Genomic DNA, 21,790 nt, shown 5'->3' with positions numbered 1-21,790 from the left:
TTTTTCTCCTTAAAAATGTATTTAATTTATTCATATGTTCATAAATTGTTATTATTAAATAATCAAGTATTAATAAATATACGTAATAATGAGACATATTACTTAATACATACATATTAAGTTAGAGGTAATTAATGGATGCATATTAAATGAAAATAATTAATAACATACAATTATGAGGGGCAATTCAGTAATTTTAATATGATTAAATTATCTCATCCAACCCCTTATTTGCTCTATTATATATATAATAGATATAGTAAATTTTGTGCATTAATTAAGTAAAAAAATATCTTTTCAGCATCATGTTTCCCTGTTTCCCTGTTCACATTATTTTTCAAAATTCAAAATTTAAATTATTTCTCTCAATAGCCTATTCTTTGACACATTAGTTCCTTAACCCACTGATAATTAACAACTGAAAAGGAAAGTTATCTAATATGTTGGCTATCTACCTTAATTGGTTTGTTTATATTTAATTATGTTATATGTTATATTTTTGAACAATTAGCAAGGATATTTGTAAAATTCTGTCCATAAAGATTATTCTTTTATACATGATCTTATATTTCAAATTTCAAATTTGTTGCTTCAAAAAGAGTATTGATTATGCTAATTAAACTAACAAAATAAAAAGTAATTATGTAATAAACCAATTATAATAAGTTTTGTGCACTAATTAAGCAAACCAAACCAACTTATAATTATATGATTAGATAAGGTAACTTGCAAATTTGTGAAAATTATTTTTTTTTACGTATTTTTGAATCTTATTTTATAAAATTTAGATACTAAATTATCTACATATATTTGATATATGTTATAATAAATATTTTTATATAATATAATGCGAGACGGCGATGTGAGCCACCATTGAGTAAAATTGATTATTATATGATTATATAAGGTAAACTTGCATAATAAAAATTATATTTTTTAAGTATTTCTGAATCTTATTTTATAAAATTTTAAATTAATAAATTAGCTACACATAATTAATATATGTTCCTAATAAAATATTTCTATATAATAAAATGCGAGACGTTGCCGTGAGCAGGGCCGGTCCTGAGTTTTTCTATGCCCAGTGCAGACATTTTTTCGAGGCCCTATATAAAAATGTGAAACAAATTTTTTTCAAAAAAAAAATAATATTTTAAGAGGTTTGGAACCAAGACAACTGCTATGCTAGAAGGCTGATGCCCACATGTTAATTTTAGATCCAATATATTCAAGTTTGTTACAAAAAACAAAAAGTAACAAATATCTTAAAATTATACAAATATTATGAAGTCTAAACTAATACAGTATTTTATATGTTTAGAAAGTTTTTAATGAGGGATAACATAGGTTGAGATTAACAAGAAAATGAATTTTATAACCTATATATAACCTAAAGTAGCAGCATCTTGGATGACAATACAACAAGAAAATCACTGAATTAATCATAATAAATTTAATAAACAAAGTCAAATTCATGTGGGCCTTTGATAAACTAAAATAAATGAAAAACTTCGGCTCTGTTTTGAATTTAGGGACTTAGTTTTGGGTTTTTAAATATATATATTACAAAATTAGATATGACATATATATATACAGTGGACTATAAAATATTTGGGCCCCTTGACCCCAGTAGGTCCAGTGCACCCGCACGGCCTGTACCGGTCAAGACCGCCTGTGGCCATGAGGTTCTGTCGAGTAACTGTGATTATTATATGATTAGATAAAATAAAATAAAGTCCATAGACATCGCTTTTTGGCCGATATCTATGCTGTTTCCCAACCGATGTTGATGTCGGTGATGTTTATTCTAGACATCGGTGAATACCCGATGTCTATACTCGATTAGACATCGATTTTAGTTAAAAAACAGATGTCTATGTGTTGATTATTTACATAAAATGCTAGAAATAAATTATGTAATAACTAAATTACACCTAATTAAACATGTTAAACATATCATGAGCTATGTTTTTTGTCACAAAAACATCGATTTTAGTGAAAAACACTGATGTCTATGTGATGATTTTTTACAAAAAATGCTATAACAAAATTATTTAATAACTAAATTACACCTATTAAAACATATTAAACATATATTGAGCTATGTTTTTTGTCACAAAAACATCGATAATTTTGACAGAGGTGATGTAAAATGACATATTAAACATCTGTTTCTTTAATGAAAGGTGATGTCTAATTTAGCGTATAGACATCAGTGTTTTCTAGAATGAAGTGATGTCTATGTATCATTTAGACATGAACATGTTAGTCTTTAACATCAGTTGTTTGTCTGAAACTGATGTACATTATATTTTTTGACATCAGTTTTGTTTGGTTAAAAGTGATGTTTATAATGGTACTTGACATCAGTTTTATCTTAAACAAAGTGATTTCTATATTTCATTTAAACTTGAACTTGGATTTCTTTGACATCAGTTTTTTACCTTAAAGTGATGTACATTATCTTTTTTGACATCAGCTTTTTTTAATTGAAAGTGATGTGTAAGAAGTTTATAGACCAAATTGTGTAAAGTTTTACATCACTAATTGTGTAATTATTGTCTGAGAACGTCAACCAAAATAGTAAAATATATGATCTAAAATCTAAACTATTACATTCTCCAGAAACCAACTGAAAACATTCAGTCTAATGAAAATTGTAAGATAGTTTTTTCACTATCCTGTTTTGAACACTCTTCAAAATATGAGGCATAAATCCTCTCTACACAAGACAGAAAGGGCCCATATAAGTTCCCATTATTTAGATATCTCAACAACTGCAGAGGACAAGATGAGCAAGCCGCTTTATCCCAAGCAAGCAAATACGATCCCCCACTTACTGGACATATGTCATGTGCACGATCAAATCAACCACATGGCTGCTGCATTAACCATCCAAAAAGACATATGTAAAAGAATTTAACAGTCAACTTAGATAAGCAAGTTGCACAAATAAAAGTCAAAACTAAACATGTATCCTAATATTTCCATCCACTTTGATAAAAATACAAGTACCTAGTACTATGTTTTCTTGTTTTAAGTTATAGATTACTGTAACTTACTAAATGTCGATTACTACACTGGCCGTATTTCAAGTTGTGCATACAGGGTCTACTTGTTTGTTACTAAGTGTTGATTACTTATGAGTTTCTTTTTACTTGTGTCAGAGTGCATTTTCAGAAGCATCAGAGGAAGAAGTGAGAGAAATAATCAATAACATATGCTAAATTATCTTCTAGATGCAAGTGAGATTAGTGTTTACAGAATGCACAAAGAAACAGTAGTGTCCTCATTTACTAGAAAATGCTAACTCGTCTGTCTAGCAAAGAGAACATAATGTGCCATGTCTACTTTTGATGAATGTGTAGTTTTAAGTCCGTTTATATTCCTGACATATAACAAAATAAAAAAGAAGAGACAAAGAAACACAGAAATATAAGTCAAAATGGTAAATAAGTGAGAGAACAAGACCTTTAAAAAGAAGAAAAATATCTCTTCATAAGATCACAATAGGTATAATTTAAATCATCATAAGTATTGCTCAACACTAATTAGATTAAACATAATAGACAACTCCTTAAAAAGCAAAAGACTCCAGTACCCTCCTACTCTTGATTAAAGACCATATAAACATGCCGAAGCAGCCGCTTCTATTTTCTAAAATTCTAGTTACAGTAGAACAACTTAGACTATACTAGTAATAGCGGAATATCAATAAGTTATTTTAAAATACAGCAACGTTCCAATCAAACTTAAAAGTACATACCTTCAAAAGAGCATACAGAGCCGATTTCAAGTCATTCCTCACACTCTGGATGTTTTCAATTTCAATATTTGTCATATCCAAACTATCATGCATTCGTGATGTCACAACAGTGTCCAGAATAGGCTTCTCAGACTTTATCCATTCCTCATGGTTATTTTTTAAATTCATGTCTGTATTGTAAACATTTTAAATTAAAATTGTTAGTTTTAAGGTTTCATAAGCTTTTGCGGTAAGTTAATTAACAAAGACATAACATACAATATGCATTACATACATAAAAACATGTATACCAGCCCATAGACATATGTGAGCCCCAACACATGAACAAAACAAGAAAAAAAACAGTTTGATGTTCGATTCAAGGCTTTCAGTAAAGAAGTTTTGCCAACAAAAACCGAAAGTTATCTATCATCAGCCTAGGACTTCTATTAGACCAATATTGTGAGATACAAGATATTTAAAATGTGAAACTATAGGTTGGGATATAAACAAGTTATGAATAAATTTACTACCTAACACGAATAATATTACTATACATCAAGTCAATTACCAAGTAAATCCCAACTCTCCAATTAGTGCACTCGCAACAGCCGTGGATGCACAATTATCAAAGAGAACATGTAGACTCTATTTAGTATTTTACTATTGTACAAACATTATAAGATTCTTCACTGGGGATATAAATTGAATTTATTTGAGTCTGAGAATGAGCAAGTGCACTATAATTTAGATAAAGTTAACCATGAGAATGCGAGTGGCCAGACCCAACAATCACATAGAATTTAACATAAAGAATCACTTATTTTCAAGGCATATACTTTCTAAAAGAGGAAATATCGCAAATCATGCTTTAAAAAAGGAATTGTTACAAATGGAATACACTGGGGTGGTATAATAAAGACGTCGCTGAAAGCAAAAACAAACGTTGAAAAGCCTAATATTAAATGTTGATGTGACAATATACTTCTGCATCAACATACTCACCTCCAGAGTAGTTGCATTGTATATGCTAGTGATTTCAGTGAGGAAGGCTTTACTTCACCATTGGCCTTGTTTCTATGCAATGTCTTAAGGCTTGGAACCTTAGAACTGATATACTCCCCAAGATTCACATGGTTTAATACTTGTTCTGGAAAAAGTTGTGTTGTTTGGAATAAGTAAGATGCTCATAACACGGAATGCAGAAAATTCAACAGGGGATATTATAATATTTTAAAACATATATTGCAATGACTTATTCAAACTCCTAAAATAACTCAAGAAAGTTTGATGCACTTCCAAACCAAGTCAAACAACAACATTCAGACATAAAAAAATTAATATTATTCCAACGTTCAGACAATTATTTACCTTAGCAAGGGGAGCAAGGCAATTTGTGGTGCAACTAGCATTGGAAACAATATGGAGGTCAGATTTGTATTCCTTCTCATTGACACCAACAACAAACATAGGAGCATCTTTGCTAGGGGCACATATTATGACCTTCTTTGTACCTCCCTGAGAAACAAGATAGAATTCCAATCAATATACCTTTCGTAAAATTACTTCACCAAAATACAAGATTACATTTAATAGGAAAATATTAGTACCTAATAAACTATTCCCCCATACAAAACACTTTCCCCACAGAAAATACTCATGTCAATACATAAAAACATACCTGAAAAGAACTAACATGTACGGCTAACAACAATATTGTGAGCATTATATTATTTAACCCATACCTTGAACCAAAGACAGCAACAGGTTTCTCACCAAATAAAAGGGTCTTCTCATCCTTAACTTTGAGTTGATGATGCTTCCAAGAACCATGGACACTGTCATACTTGAACATATATGTCTACGACAAACAATAAACAACAAACAATAATCAGTTTCACTTTCGCAAAAGCAAACAAGTAAGATCAATCTTAGTTGTTAACTTGCAAAACTAACACCAACTTGTAAGCATGCACAGTAAATTTCGAATTGACTGAGATTTGACCAGAACACAATCGTTAAAATTAATGTCTATTATAATCATTCAATCTTGCATTCAAGTTCTGATCCAGCCTTATAACAACGATAACCGTCTATAAGTAACTTGCAAGTTAAAGACAATTTCAACAGTTAGAGTAAACCTGTGTTCAAAGACTTCCAAGTGACAAGGCAATTTATTAGTTTCTACTAAAGTTCCATTATGCAGTTTTACAAGTAAAAATGAAAATCATCCACTCTAGAACATATAGAAACTTACAATAACTCTATAGTAAAACTGTCATGAGCCTCTCGTACCCGGGCAGAGCGCGTATACAAACAACTTAATTTCGATAACTTGTATATAAAATAAAGGAGATAAATCTATAACAAGCACCAAATCAAAACATTTAAAACCTAATCATATCCGTAATAAAATAATAGATCAGTATTTATAACGAGCAAAATTAAATAAACAACACTAAATCAAATCACAACTAAAGCAAAAAAATGAGGATTAAAGTTAAAAAATACCATGTAATCAGTAGACATGAAAGGATCGTGAACTTTACACAATTTGCAAAAATTAAAAAAACAAACAAAAATACAAATGAACAACCAAAAACACCCAAATTACCTAAAGCTTTAAATCTTTTTCTCAGATTAGGTCATGTATACAACAAGAAGAAAAGTATTAGCAACAAGTTTAGGTACTAAATTAATAAAAAAAATAAGGGTTTCGAATTAGAAAAAAACCCCAATTTACAAAATTAGGGTTTTGAATTCAAAAATCCTCAACTTTTAAAACTGGTGTTCATGCAGAGAAGAGCAGTTCGATTCAAGTAGATACAACACTTACCGAAGTAGATAGGTTAACTGAAAGAGGCTTAACGGAGAGATTGAGAGCGGGGAGAGGTTCAGAGAGAGAGAGAGGTTCCAGTTCGAGAGAGAGAGAGGTGAGAGAGAGAGAGAGATTGTGATGGTGAGATGATGGCCGGAGTTCAGAGAGATTGTGAGGGGAGAGAGGTTCGATCGAGAGAGAGAGGTTTGATTTTGTGTCTGAAGATTGATTTGGGGGAACCAAAATTTGGTTAAGGGGGGAGAATTTTGGGATTGGGGGGGGGGAATTTAGAATTAAAGCTGAATGAAAATTTGACTAAGGGGGGAAAGAAAAGGTGGGCGCGAAATTATTATTTTTTTGGTAAATTTTAGACATCGGTTTAATTATAACCGATGTCTACAAAGAACAAAGACATCACAAAAACACGGGATGATGTCAATACTTCTTTTAAAATCAGTGGCAAAGTTAACCGATGTCTAATGTGTGATGTTTATTGGCAGTAATCTTGTAGTGTTGCAAATTTTTGAAAATTATATAATTTTACGAATTTTCGAATCTTATTTTATAAAATTTTAAAAACTAAATTAGCTACACATAATTGATTTATGTTATTAATAAATATTTCTATATAATAAAATGCGAGACGGGGTAGTGAGGCGCCGTCAAGTAACATTGATTATTATATGATTAGATAAAGTAAACTTGCATAATGAAAATTAAATTCTTTTAAAAAAATTGTAATATTTAAATTACTAAATTAACTACACATAATTAATATATGTTCCTAATAAAATATTTCTATAATAAAATGCGAGATGGCGCTGTGAGACGCCGTCAAGTATCATTGATCATTATATGATAAGATAAGGTAAACTTGCAAATTTGTGAAAATTATATTCTATTATGAATTTTTGAATCTTATTTTATAAAATTTTAATACTAAACTAGCTACACATAATTGACATATGTTAGTAATAAATATTTCGATAAAATAAAATACGAGAAGGCGCCATGAGACGCCGTCGTGTAATATTAATTATTATATGATTAGATAAGGTAAACTTACATTATGAAAATTTTATTTTTTAAAAAAATTTGAATCTTATTTTATAAAATTTTAAATTACTAAATTAGCAAATTCAAATATTCATATTCTAGATTTGATAGAAATGATAAGACATGCATAAAGAGTATGTCATCTCCTTTTTATAAAATTAGTACACCTTAAATATAAAAATCAATTAATTTATCATTCAACCATAGACATTACTACAACATTATCAAATTAGATATATGAAAGAGATATGTTGTTATTAATACCTCCATTAAACTTACCAAACACATTTATAGAGAGTTAATTTTTAATGTGATATGTTACGTGTACCATTTTTTTGTAATACTTAATATACTTAATATGTTAAGAATATAAACATATGCTCACGCTATTAAGCAAATGAATTATTTATAAAATTTTCTATTATCAATTTTATCTTTAAAATAGATTGAAAATAATAATAAATATTTTTAACTAACTTGGTATAATATGATATATTCACATGATTTTGAATCTAGATAAATCTGTAACCTCATTAATATATTATTTTTTTTGTCCAGTCTCTCACTACAATGATTTTTTTTATTAATTTTTTTTAAAAAAATTATTAGTTCAAGTGCACTGTACATCGTTTCACAATTTAGTGTTGTGGTATAAAAATTATCTGGTTCATGTGCTTTAAATATTTTTATTTGTCACTTTTAAAATAATTTGAAAAATAAAAATACTAATTCCAATACTAATTCTTAGACTTTAATACAAAGTGAAATGGGCTCATTCATTTATTATTAAATATTTTAATAAATACTAGATTTTATAATTTAATTTGTAAGATTGATTTAAAAGATATTCTTATGTAAAAAAAGATATTCTCGATCATAAGCATGTAATTTTGAAATAAAAGTTTGAGTTGTTTAAAAAAAATGTCACTAATAAATAATTTATTTTATTTATTTTCTAAGACAGCTCCATACATGACTTTTCTTTACAAATATGACTTATAACATTACAATTTTTTATAAGATTATAATTGAGTATCTTGAAATGAGTTAAGTGGACCTAGGAAAACAGATGATCCACCATGCAATTGTGCACATATTTTTCATATTTTTATATTTGTAAACAAATTATTTTAATATAATAAAATATGGTACTAAGGTGCCTCAAGTAACATATATACATACATATATAAAAAATTATGAATTCACGAATCTTATTTTTTAACTATTTAAATAACTAATCAATTATACATAATTAATAGATGTTATTAATAAAATTATTAAAAAAGTAGAGATGAAATATATAATAATATTTTATGTCTTTTTCATGATTTATTAATTACTTATGTAACATATAAATTTAATGTCAATTTGAATAATAAAAAGTTTTAAGATTTTAAGGATAATATTAGATTTTCTTATATATGTGATTTTTCCATTTTGCTAAATTTAATTTCAAACTTTTACTCATAAGTAATAATAGAATGTATTATTAAGTAAAAATATTTTTTTTATTTTATTTCAATTTCGAAATTATTGTATATCCTCTTTTTATATCTTTTTAGTTGCAGAGAATATGAGGCGTCGTTGAAGACAGCACCGAGAAACTTTCAATAAATATGTTATTTTGATTTATTTCTATTTCAAAATTATTGGTATCCTCTATTATATCTTTTTAGTTGCAGAATACGATGTCGAAAAACTATCTATATATTTCTGATTTTGATTTTATTTCGATTTCAAAATTATTACATATCCTCTATTATATCATTTTAGTTTTCGAATACAAGGTTTCGTTGAATATGACGCTCATAAACTGTCAATAAATATCTTATTTTGATTTAAAATATTTCAGTTTCAAAATTAATGTTATCCTCTTTTATACTTTTTAGTTGCAAAATATGAGGCGTCGTTGACGACACCGCGAAACTGTCAATAAATATCTTAATTTGATTTATTTCGATATTAAAATTATTGTATATCCTCTTTTATATCTTTTAGTTGCAGAATACGAGGCTTCGAAGACGACGCTGATAAACTGTCCATAAATTTCTAATTTCAATTTTATTCCAATTTCAAAATTATTGTATATCCTCTATTATATCAACAAATATTTTATTTTGAATTTATTACAATTTCAAAATTATTGTATATCCTCTATTATAACTTTTTAGTGTCTGAATACGAGGCGTGTTCAAAGACGACAACTCAACAAAATTTTATTTTCATGTAATATAGCAGTTGAGTTTAAAGGAGAACTTCATATGTAATATGTAATATTGTATTTGAGTTTAAATTAGAGTAAATGTCCAATTGCGAATTGTGATAAATTTGCATTGAAATTTGCAATGCACAATGGAGTTTTTTCAATTGAAAATCCGCAAAATTAGAAGCAATATTATTTTAATTCATTTTTGTAAATGAAACTATACCATGACATTTACTATAAATTTAAATCACCAAAAAAATGATAAATAATTTCTTATATACTCATCATAAGACAACGGCATATTATACAATTAGGTTAAGTAAACTTAAAAATTTGTTAAAATTATACTATGTTATATGTATAGTTTTTAATTAAATAATTTATTATATTAAGTAATCGTCTGGTATTTCATTGATATACGTTTTAAAAATCTAATATAAGACTATGATTTTTATATCTCAAGTCATAATTAAGAAAATCAATGAAATCATAGTATAATTTTAAACAAGTACATAAATTTGAATGATACATTTTTGAAATAAATGACATTTGTAATTTTTATTACATGCCGCGAAAAAAATATCATGAAACCCAATTAATTAATTTATTTTGTTTTATCTTATTTTTCTAATTATTTCTCGACGGCATAAAAATAACGGAAAAGAAGTTTTTTTTTTCCTAAATAGAAAAACAAGTTATTTAATATACAAAATATTATATATGATGTTATATACACACATATATACTTACACACACATATATACAAAGTATAAAAAATTTAAAAAATAAATAATAAGAGCATGCATAGCGCGGCATAGGTCTCTAGTTCAATATAATTATTACTATAATTATCTTTCTCTCTTAATTATCCCATTTTTAAAAAGAAAAAATTAAAGAGAAATCAACTTATTTTTAACTTTCCATTCTTTTTCTTTGTTTTCCTAAAAAATCATGAGAACACGGTGAACAAAATTTTCTCTCTAAATTTATTGATATGTTTTTAGAGAGGAGAATAAGTTTTTATCTCCGCCAAATCAATTGATAGATTTCTGAAAATCTTGGCAAAAAATTGTTATTTTAAAAAATGTCAAAAAAAAAAGTTTGTTATCATATTAATGATTATAACCGTAGTTCTAAAATTTTCTGACAAAAAACAGTTCTAAAACTTGAATTACTCGGCATGCTGGAGTATTCGGACTCGGACCTATTTTCAATCCGATTTTAATATATTCGATCAAAATTCAATTTTTTACTTGATTTGAGTAACATTTGGGCAAAATTAGGATTAATCGAGAAAACTCGATTTTAGAATAAAAAATTTGAAAAGAATAAATAATGATCTTAAATAAAAAACCGGAAATAAGTACTAATTTCTAACAAAGAAAGACAACTTTTTAAGTATTTTTATTATTAAAATATTGGTAAAAGATTAGAAAAAAATACAAAAAAAATAATTATTATGCTATGTAAATTACAACTTAAATACAAATCAAAATTAAAAGTTAACAGATTAAGTTAAACAAATATTAAATTAAAAATAATATTCTATTTTACCCAAATTTGTAATCAAATACTCTCGTTACTACAAACCTCTTTGAGTAGTAGAATTGTCATCAAAATTTAGAACACGGATCATATAACATGTGATGTTAATAGTATAAATATTTGGGCGTATTTACGACGACACTAGCATGTGCATGACAAATTAAAATAATGTAAATGTTCGTTACAGAATGATAAACTGAGTTTTTAAGTTTTCTTTCGCAAGTGGCCGAAAATACTCTCTCCGGACCATATGATGCTTGTCTAAAAATAAAATCCACACATCAATCCCAACTACAAAGTATTATATAAACACACCAATAGCACTCTCTTCACTTCACATATAATTACCATTAAATTAAACTGATACTCTCATCGAATTATGGTCCACGAAAAGAAAATAGCTCAGGAAGTATCTGGTTGGCTCCGAGTTTACGATGATGGCTCCGTCGACAGAACATGGACCAGTCCACCAGAAGTCAGTTTTATGGCTCAACCGGTCATGTCTCATGAAAAATTTATCGACGGAGTTGCTGTCAAGGACGTAGATACAGACTCTGGAGTTCGAGTCCGTATCTACTTACCAGAAAAAAATGCTACAGATTCCGAAATTTTGCCTATTGTCCTTCATTTCCACGGAGGCGGCTTTTGCATTAGCGAAGCCAGTTGGAACATGTACTATGCTGTGTACACTAGACTAGCTCGTACCTCACGCTCCATAATCGTCTCGGTCTATCTCCCGAGAGCCCCCGAGCATCGTCTCCCTGCAGCCTGCGAAGAGAGCTATCATGCACTGGTCTGGCTACGTTCATTAGCCAAAGGAGACAAGCACGAGACATGGCTTAGTGCACATGCAGACTTCGCCCGCGTGTTCCTGATTGGAGACAGCACTGGCGGGAACCTTGTGCACGAAGTTGCAGCTCGTGTAGGGAACGAGGATCTTAGCCCCTTGCGTCTAGCTGGAGGAATCCCAATTCATCCCGGATTCGTCCGTGCTACAGGAAGCAAATCTGAATTAGAGCAGCTACAATCTCCATTCTTGACATTGGACATGTTGGACAAGTTCCTTGAGTTCGCATTGCCAATTGGATCCACAAAGGACCACCCTATCACGTGCCCTATGGGGGACGCTGCACCCCCAATGAGTAGCCTAAAAATGTTGCCAATGATGCTCTGCGTGGCGGAGACTGATTTGATGACAGACACCGAGATGGAATACTATGAGGCCATGAAAAAAGCAGGGAAAGATGTGGAGTTGTTTTTCAGTGCTGGTGTGGGTCATTCTTTTTATTTGAACAAAATTGCTGTTGATTCAGATCCATTAACAGCTACACGTACCCAGGAATTGATTGCAGCAATAAGCGATTTCATCAAGAGGCATTAAGATCAACATTGACTTACTATTATGTGTGTTTGTGGTAATGTATAGTGAGTGAGTTTATCTTGAATATGGATTTTAATATGGTTGGCGACTTGAGTTGCATGTATTCCTAAAACATTTAAGTTCCAATAAAAGTCTGCTGTTGCGGGAAATTTGAACTACTAATCTCGTAATGCACTAATATTAAAGCATATATGGTCTTTTTGCGGGTTTGATATTTGCTTTTCCATGCTCAACAAAATAATAACTTTAAACAAGAACTAAACTAACTAAAATCTTATCAAACGCTTAGCAACTGCGAGTCTGAAGAGAAACGATGGGAATCAGGCTCCAATCTAAACAAGACACCTCTACAACAAGTTAAGCACTCAACCAAACCAAGCTACTTCAGTACATTCTTCCTGTGTTGGATACAGATGTTACGAATGTATCAATACGAAACTACAATTAATTTTTTTCTCGTTCTTGTCTCATGCTTCTTTACTCTTTGTCGTTGGTTTAGACGTTGGCTATTGGATAAACCGATCAAGGCGAACGACACTTCCATAAGCTGATCAAGGTGAACGTTTAAGGTACCACTCCGGCATAAAACACAAAAATATATATCACATTTTTAATAATTTTTTGGTAGACAATTTTTTACTGAATGAAACTGCTAGGATAGGCAAAGCGTAGTGTTGAAGAGGTTGCATATTTTAGCAAGAAACGTTATATAGTAACGGTATATGAAGTTACTAATTACCATTGTAGTATATTTATGGCAAGTTGTTAAAACAATGTAAACAATAGGATATTTTACTAGAAAATGTTTGTTACAGAATGTCAAAGTTAGTTTTTAAGTTACTTTTGCAAGTGGCCTAAATTGCCCATTTCTAGGAAAACGTTTAGTATCTGTCATAATCTTTTTCTTAAGAAAATACAGAATGACTATGCAACTGATTAGTTAACTGCATTACTATAAAACTTGTTAGAATTAGCGGCTTTCGTAGAAGATGCTTTATCAAATCATATCTTTTATTAACAATGTCACACAAATCAATGAAAAACAATCACTCTTATTGAAATCATAGTACTATCTAGTGATTACAATCTGCAACACACTACATACAAATTTGTACTCTCATTTTCATTCACTAACTAAGCAAGTAGCAAATAGCTGCTTTTATATAGTACTCTAGAGGCTGCTAGTTGAGTTGGTATGATGCAGTTAGTTCTAACAAACTTTGTTGAGTTGGCACTTAGTGACATCATGTGTGTTGTCACTTGAATTTTGATTCTCTTGATACTGCATATTCGTAACATCCCCCCGCAAACGAGGGTGACATTGTGTCATCCCAAGTTTGGACAGAAGTTCTGTGAACTGAACAGAAGGCAATACTTTTGTAAAAACATCTGCCAGCTGATGAGTTGTTGGAACATAGGAAAGCTGAATCAATCCTTCCACTACTTTATCACGAGTAAAATGCACATCGATCTCGATATGCTTTGTACGCTCATGATGCACAGGATTTTTTGCAATATGGATGGAGCTCTGGTTATCACAACGTAATGTGACAGGTTTGAGACACGGCATACCCAACTCTGCTAATAATCTGACCAACCAAGTAAATTCTGAAGCAGCATTGGACATAGCACGATATTCTGCTTCTGCTGAGCTTTTAGACACAATTTCTTGTTTCTTTGATTTCCAACTTATTGGTGATTTCCCAAGAAGCATGACATATCCTGAAATAGATCGTCATGTGTCTTTGCAAGCACCCCAATCTGAATCAGTGAAAGCTTGTAAAGTTAGATGGTCAGTGCCTTGTAGCAGAATGCTTTGTCCTGCAGTTGAAGCTACATAATGAAGAGTATGCATTAAAGCTTTAAAATGAGGTACCCTAGGATTCTGTAGAAACTGGCTTAAATGTTGAACCGTGAATGATAAATCCGGTCTGGTATGAGTCAGAAAATCCAGTTTTCCAACAAGACATCGATAAGTAGAAGGATCAGAATAGAGCTCTCCTTCATCTGACTTGAGAATGATGTTCAATGGTAATGGAGTAACTGTATTTTTGAATGAAGATATACCAGCTTCATCTAATAATTCTTTCGTAAACTTGGCCTGGGACATGGTAGTTCCTTCTGCAAGATACCCGATCTCGATGCCCAAAAAATAACTCATCAAACCCAAATCTTTTATGCTGAATGTTGCATGTAGATGTACTTTAAGAGCTTGGATTTCTGTTTCATCGTCTCCTGTTAGAATAATGTCGTCTACATATACAGCAGCAATGGTAGTACACTGATTGGTTCTTTTAATGAAAATAGAATAATCATTCTTAGATTGTGTAAAGCCACGCAGCTGCAGTTCACCTAGCAGTTTTGCAAACCACTGTCGAGAAGCTTGTTTTACCCGTATAATGACTTGATAAGTCGACATACATAACCTTTTGGACAATCAAAACCCTGTGGTGGAGACATATAAACTTCCTCAGTAAGATCACCATGCAAGAATGCATTGTTAATGTCAAGCTGATGCAATTGCCAGAGTTTATGTGATACTAATGCTAGCAAACATCGAACAGTAGTCATCTTAACAACTGGTGAAAACGTTTCTTCATAATCTATTCCCCATTTTTTATTGTAACCCTTTGCCACCAATCGAGTTTTAAAACGTTCTATATTCTCATCTGCCTTAAACTTTATCTTATATACCCATTTAGAACCTATAGGCTTCTTTCCAGCTGGTAAAGAGACCAACTCCCAGGTCTGATTCTCCTGAAGTGCTATTATTTCTTTTCTCATTGCTTCGACCCATCTATTATCTCTAATAGCTTCTTCATATGTCAATGGTTCTTTGAGTGAAACAGTATGAGCAAGAAAAGAATGATGCTGAGGTGATAAATGTTATGAAGAAATGATATTGCACCAATGATCATTGATTGTAGAAGTTGATGTACTATGATTACAAATAAAATCTTTTAGGAATGAAGGTGGATTTACAACTCTGGTGCTTTTTCTTAGAATAGCTCTATTGTCAGAAGTAATTTCATCAGTGTGTGAAAAATGATTTTCATCAGTGTGTGAAGAATGAGTGTTATTATTAGAGTGTGAAGAATGATGAAAATCAAAATCTTGAGAATCATGATCATGGGCAGGAAGTTGAAAAACATCTGGTATGGGTGTAAATTCTGTGAAAGGAGTTACTATAGGAAGAAAATTTTGAAACTTAGATGAATGATCTGTAGATGATTTCAGATGATATGGAAAGTGTTGCTCATGAAATATAACATCTCTAGAGATTGAAACAGCAAGAGTTTTAGTATTCAGTACCTTGTAGCCTTTCTTCCCAGGTGAGTACCCTAAGAACACATGTGGGACAACTCTTTCATCAAATTTGCTTCTATTAACCTGAGAAGTAGAAACAAAACACAAACAGCCAAATAATCTCATATGGGATAAGTCTGGTGGCTCCTTAAAGAAAATTTTATAAGGACTGGAGTTGGATAATACTGACAAAGGTACTCTGTTGATAATATGTACTGCACACAGTACACACTCTCCCCAGTACTGAATTGGAAGCTTGGACTGAAAGAATAGTGCTCTTGAAACCTCCAGTATATGCCTTTGTTTTCTTTCCACAATTCCATTCTGTTGTGGTGTATTGACACAAGTAGTTTGCAAGTGAATGCCTTTAGATTTATAAAATTGCAGCATATCACCTTTACTCAGCTCAGGGGCATTATCAATTCTGACTACATGAATAGAATGTTTGAACTGATTTTCTATGTAAAGAACAAAATCACAAAATAATGGAAAAACTTCAGATTTATTCTTTAATAAGAATACCCAAGTCATTCTGCTAAAGTCATCAACTATTGTAAAAAAATACTTGTAATTGTCATGAGTTAGCTCTTTATAAGGGCCCCATACATCCAAATGCACCATAGAACAAGCTGCATCAGTTTTTATTGAACTATGAGGAAAAGGGAATCTAGTTTGCTTTGCTTTAGGACAGACTTGACATATTGTATGTAATCTACAAGGTTTATCAAATACATTTGATAAATGATGAAGCATGGAAATAGGCTTCTGAAATGCCAAAGCTTGATCTTGTTCTGATTCTCTTCAACAGAAATTGCAGCTGTAAAATATTTTGCATCATTACTGATATGGTTTGTTGCTAAGTAGTAAAGTCCATTCTTGGAGTTACCAAGATGCATTTGTCTCATTGAAAGACTCTGAAAAAAACAGTGATCATTAGTAAAAGTAACTGAACATTTAAGATCCTGATAAAGTTTTGGTATGGATACCAAATTGTATCTGAAATCAGGTACATATATTACATCCTTAAGAATTATGTTGTCAGTAACTTTAAATATCTCCTATCTGTGATACTAATACCTTCTTCCCATCTGGAAGAGTTATATAAGTTTCCAGATTTGGAATTGGAGAAAATTGCATAAAAAGAGACAAATCATGACACATATGGTCAGTAGCTCCACTGTCCACAATCCAATGAACTGATGTGTGGGATGCAAGACAAATCTTACCTGCAACACAAGCTGCTTTCATGTTATTCTTAGTAGATAATTCTCATGCATCCTTTCCAAGTAGCTGCAAAAGTTGTGCATATTGAGCATCTGTGAAACCTACATTCTTGTTATCAGAAATATTAGTACTTTCATTTGTTTCAGAATTGACATTAGCAACTACTTTTCTGCTGTCTGGTCTATTGTCAGTCTTGAAATGTGATGGATAACCATGTAATTTGTAACATCTCTGAGTAGTGTGGCCAGTCATTTTGTAATGATCACAAAAATAAGAATTGAATTTTCCTCTGTTTTCACCAGACTGAGACCTGAAATTGGAACCAGATCCACCCTGTGATCTGAAATTGAAATTTCTCCTATTTGCAGCAAAAGCCATGACCTCTTCTGATGATTGAACAGGATGTAACAACTTCTTGTGATTTTCTTCCTGAAGCAACAATCTATAAGCGTGTGATATTGCAGGTAATGGACTCATGACAAGGATGCTGCCTCTAATTACTTCAAATCCATTATTTAACTTTATGAGAAATTCAACTAATCTTCTGTCTTCCTGAGATTTTATCATCTTCTGTGTTATCTCACATGTGCATCCAGCACATTTACATGAAGTTATAGGGTCTACAGCATCTAGTTGATCCCAAATCATCTTGATTTTAGTATAGTAACTAGAAACAGAATCAGCTCCTTGTTTGATCTCATATAAGCTTTGCTATAAAGAAAATAACAATGTGCCAGACGTTTGTCCATAGCGTTCTTCCAAATTGTTCCAAATATTATGAGCTGTGTTGAAATACAGAACACTTCTAGCACTACTCTGATCTAACACTCCAAGCAACCAAGAAATCATCATATTGTTACAACGTTCCCAAGCCTTATAGTTAGGATTTGCAATCAAAGGCTTTGTAATCGTTCCATCAACAAAACCAGTTTTATTCTTTGCTGATAAGCTAATTAACATCGAACACTTCCAATCACCATAACCAGTTCCATCAAACTTGATATTAACCAATTTCATACCAGGATTATCAGAAGGATGAATATAATAAGGAGAAGTAGGATTTTGAGATTGATCCATAACAGGAGTCTGATTTTCATTATTCTCAGCCATATTGAGACTCGAAGAAAACAGAATTTCAGATCATCAAAAAAAACTTATCAAGAAATATCATATCTAATTGATTCTGAAACAAGATTATCAACAATCAGTTGATAGAATTTTCAAGGAATAACCAGTATGTATATCAACTCAGAAACAAGAAGATAATGATGAGAATCAATGTGTAAATCTCAGAAACAATCAATCAAAACACTGGAAAATTGGAATATGAAATAGTCAAGAAAGAATCGATCAACAAAAATGAGAACAATTCACCAGAAATGAACAGAATCGATCAACAAACAACAAAAGAAATGAGAAAAGTTACACCAGAGATAAGCATCGTGAAGCATCGTCAGATCGCAGTAGTATCGTCACAAGATCGTCTTCTCCGCTCTGATACCATGTTAGAATTAGCAACTTTTGTAGAAGATGCTTTATTAAATCATATATTTCATTAACAATGTAACACAAATCAATGAAAAACAATCACTCTTATTGGAATCATACTACTATCTACTGATTACAATTTGCAACACACTACATACAAATTTGTACTCTCATTTTCACTCAATAACTAAGCAAGTAGCAAATAGCTGCTTTTATATAGTACTCTAGAGGCTGCTAGTTGAGTTGGTATGATGCAGTTAGTTGTAACAAACTTTGCTGAGTTGGCACTTACTGACATCATGTGTGTTGTCACTTGAATTTTGATTCTCTTGATACTACATATTCGTAACAAAACTGTAGTAGTAACCATATATAGATCAACTATCAATGATCAGAGAGTACCACAAAACTTCTTCTGACATGGTCTGGTTGACCTTATGTTTTGTCGATCAAAAATTCAATATAACTCTATAATCCTAGTCTCAAGAATCAAGTAACATTTATTTTCAATACATTAGCCAAAAGAAACCTGCACGAGCCGTGGCTTAATGCATATGCAGACTTCACACGCGTATTCCTAGCACTGGTGGAAACCTAGTGTATCAACGAGAAGCTTAGCCCCTTGCATGTAGCTGGAGGAATCCTACTCTGGCCAGGATTAATTCCTCTGCACAACGAGAAGCAATCTGACTTAGAGCACGCTGCCTGATGGGAAACGCTGCACCACTCATTTTAGCCTGAAAATGCCGCTAATGATGCTGCGCATGGTGCAGAGACTGATCTGATCATACACACTGAAATGGAATATAAAGAGGCCATGAAAAAAACAAGGCAATATCGATTTTCAGTTGTTCTGACATGTTCTGGTTGACAATGAAATAATAAGTGATTGGATGCATGATCATAAACAACAAAAAAATTGGGTGAAATTTTATAATATAGATTAATAACATAAATTAGGATTTGAATTTGATTATTAGCACGGGTGGCACAATTCACATTTAAAAATGTGTGTGTAATTAATTTAAATTATATTTTACGAAGATATATTTAATTTGGATTATGAAAAAATCTTCTTATTATAAAAAATTTGGGAAAGTCAAGCACAATTTTAAAACATTAATTAAATTTTGTCATATTTTATATAAGAAGATATACATTTCTTTAAAAAAAAATAGCATATTCAAAATTCTGAGCTAATCATTTAAGATTTTATAAAATTTTAAAAATAGTGACATTCAAATTTATTTCAATATTATTATGTGATCAACTCATGATATTTAGGTGGGAATTTTTCAAACTCTAAGCAAACTGTCTAGCTGTTAATTTACATATTTAATATGTAGAATTAACACAAGGCAAATCAAAGTGATCAAAAGTATTTAGAGAACTGAGTTCTCGATAAGTCTAATTGACTTATCAACAAGTCATTCTAAGACTTCTCGAGTGAGTTCTCGATAAGTCAATTTACTGACTTCTCGAGTGACTTCTCGATAAGCTTTATTATGACTTATCGATAAGTCATTGTAGAGTTCTCTAGTAGTATTAACTCACAGAGTGTTGGGTATAATTCTAACTACACAACAACAATGGGCAGTTATATATATAATAACAAGAACATGGCAAATAACCAACTAACGAAATAAAACACGAAGGCAATAACAAACTATAAAGACTGTAATTGACAAAGAAAGTAAAGAAAACTTATCTCTTATCGCTTTACAAATTCTGATAAGAAGAATAACACAACAGCTGTGTCGGCAAACCCTTCAAGAGGACTTGACTGTTCTTGAAGAGATTATTGCCTCCCACTTAAGCTGTGATGGAATGCAGCAATATCGCTTCCAGGATAAAACAGCAACAGATCAATCTGGCCACAGAACCAACAATGATCAACGGCGACTCGCAACTCAGTTTGCCCAAAAAATCTATGCAACTCATATATATTTGCGAGGTAGGCACCGAGACTTGTGTCATTTTAATCTCAAGTATACCTCTCAATATATAGGCATCTCAAGTTGCTTTTCTTCTATTTTACTCGATGTGGTACACCAAGTAACAAAACAGAAAAAGTAAACAAAATGGGTTTTTCTTATTATTTATATTATATCCTGATTAATTAATATTAATATTACAAAATATATTCAGAGTATGATTAAAATAATCCTTACTCAATATATTTTATATTAATAATTAAATAATCAATATAAATAATTAAACTTGTAATAGAAAAGAAAAATATAAGAGTTCCCACTAGCACTAGGCCACACAAGCATTCCACTTATGCTAGTAGTTGTAAGCAACACTAACACAAGATGCTATATAAACTCAATAGCTTTCTTTTACAATACCAATGTGGGACAAAATCCCCATAACCCATTTCAAACAAGCAACTTTGTCGCAATATATTCATGGATTCCACTAGGAAAATGTCTTAGATCCAAATATGAAAGTTGAAGTCCTCATGTCAAGGAACAACCTCCAAGTGTTAGTTTTCGGAAATCATATCAAGAACATATATAAAATATGCCTCAAACTTTTCATTTTCTAACACAGAGTTCTCTACAAGTACAACTTTTAGACTTATCAATAACTCAGAACTAAAATAATTTAAATTTAATAAATTATTTTGGTAAAATACTTTTGGCAAATTTATTTTGATTTATTCAAATAAATTGGAAACAATTCAGTCCATTTTGGACAAACTGAGTATTTATTTAACAGCTCGATAAGTTAATTTTTAGTTCTCTAAAACAGTAATTTAGAATGACTTCTCGATATGTAATTCATTTTCAAATTGACTTCTCGATAAGTATACTCCAAATGTCTAATTTTGACTTCTCGATAATTCATTTGCTTTTACTATAAATACGCAGACATCTCGATACATATACATACTTACACCTTCGAGAACTCAAGTAACCTAGCTTTTCAATCCAAAATTGATTTTTCTCTCGCTTTCACTCCTTTCTCAATAATTTCTTTTACCCACTAAACTTCATACTCATAACAATGGCAGCC

The 21,790-nt window shown here is 30.9% G+C and overlaps 2 protein-coding genes and 1 long non-coding RNA gene across 3 annotated transcripts; 1 reads left to right on the top strand and 2 right to left on the bottom strand.

Annotated features, from left to right (window-relative positions):
• Window positions 1-2,570: 2,570 nt before the first annotated feature.
• On the bottom strand, window positions 2,571-4,860 carry LOC141696881 (uncharacterized). Its single transcript, XR_012564527.1, has 3 exons — window positions 4,751-4,860; window positions 3,767-3,936; window positions 2,571-2,882 (listed from the first exon to the last, which is right to left on the bottom strand). It is a non-coding gene; the product is annotated as an uncharacterized LOC141696881 (long non-coding RNA).
• Window positions 4,861-11,749: 6,889 nt separating this feature from the next.
• Window positions 11,750-12,751, top strand: LOC141698476 (putative carboxylesterase 17). The gene has a single exon (XM_074503180.1). The coding sequence runs from the start codon at window positions 11,750-11,752 to the stop codon at window positions 12,749-12,751; it is 1,002 nt and encodes a 333-aa protein (XP_074359281.1).
• A 4,575-nt stretch (window positions 12,752-17,326) lies between these two features.
• LOC141696301 (uncharacterized) lies at window positions 17,327-18,391 on the bottom strand. Its single transcript, XM_074500461.1, has 2 exons — window positions 18,083-18,391; window positions 17,327-17,992 (listed from the first exon to the last, which is right to left on the bottom strand). Exons 1-2 carry the CDS (start codon window positions 18,389-18,391, stop codon window positions 17,327-17,329), a joined length of 975 nt encoding a protein of 324 aa, XP_074356562.1.
• Window positions 18,392-21,790: the final 3,399 nt, after the last annotated feature.

This window comes from Apium graveolens, chromosome 11 (genome assembly GCF_009905375.1).
Source record: "Apium graveolens cultivar Ventura chromosome 11, ASM990537v1, whole genome shotgun sequence".
Lineage (NCBI taxonomy): Eukaryota > Viridiplantae > Streptophyta > Magnoliopsida > Apiales > Apiaceae > Apium > Apium graveolens.
This window is presented reverse-complemented; position numbering and strand designations above follow the sequence as displayed.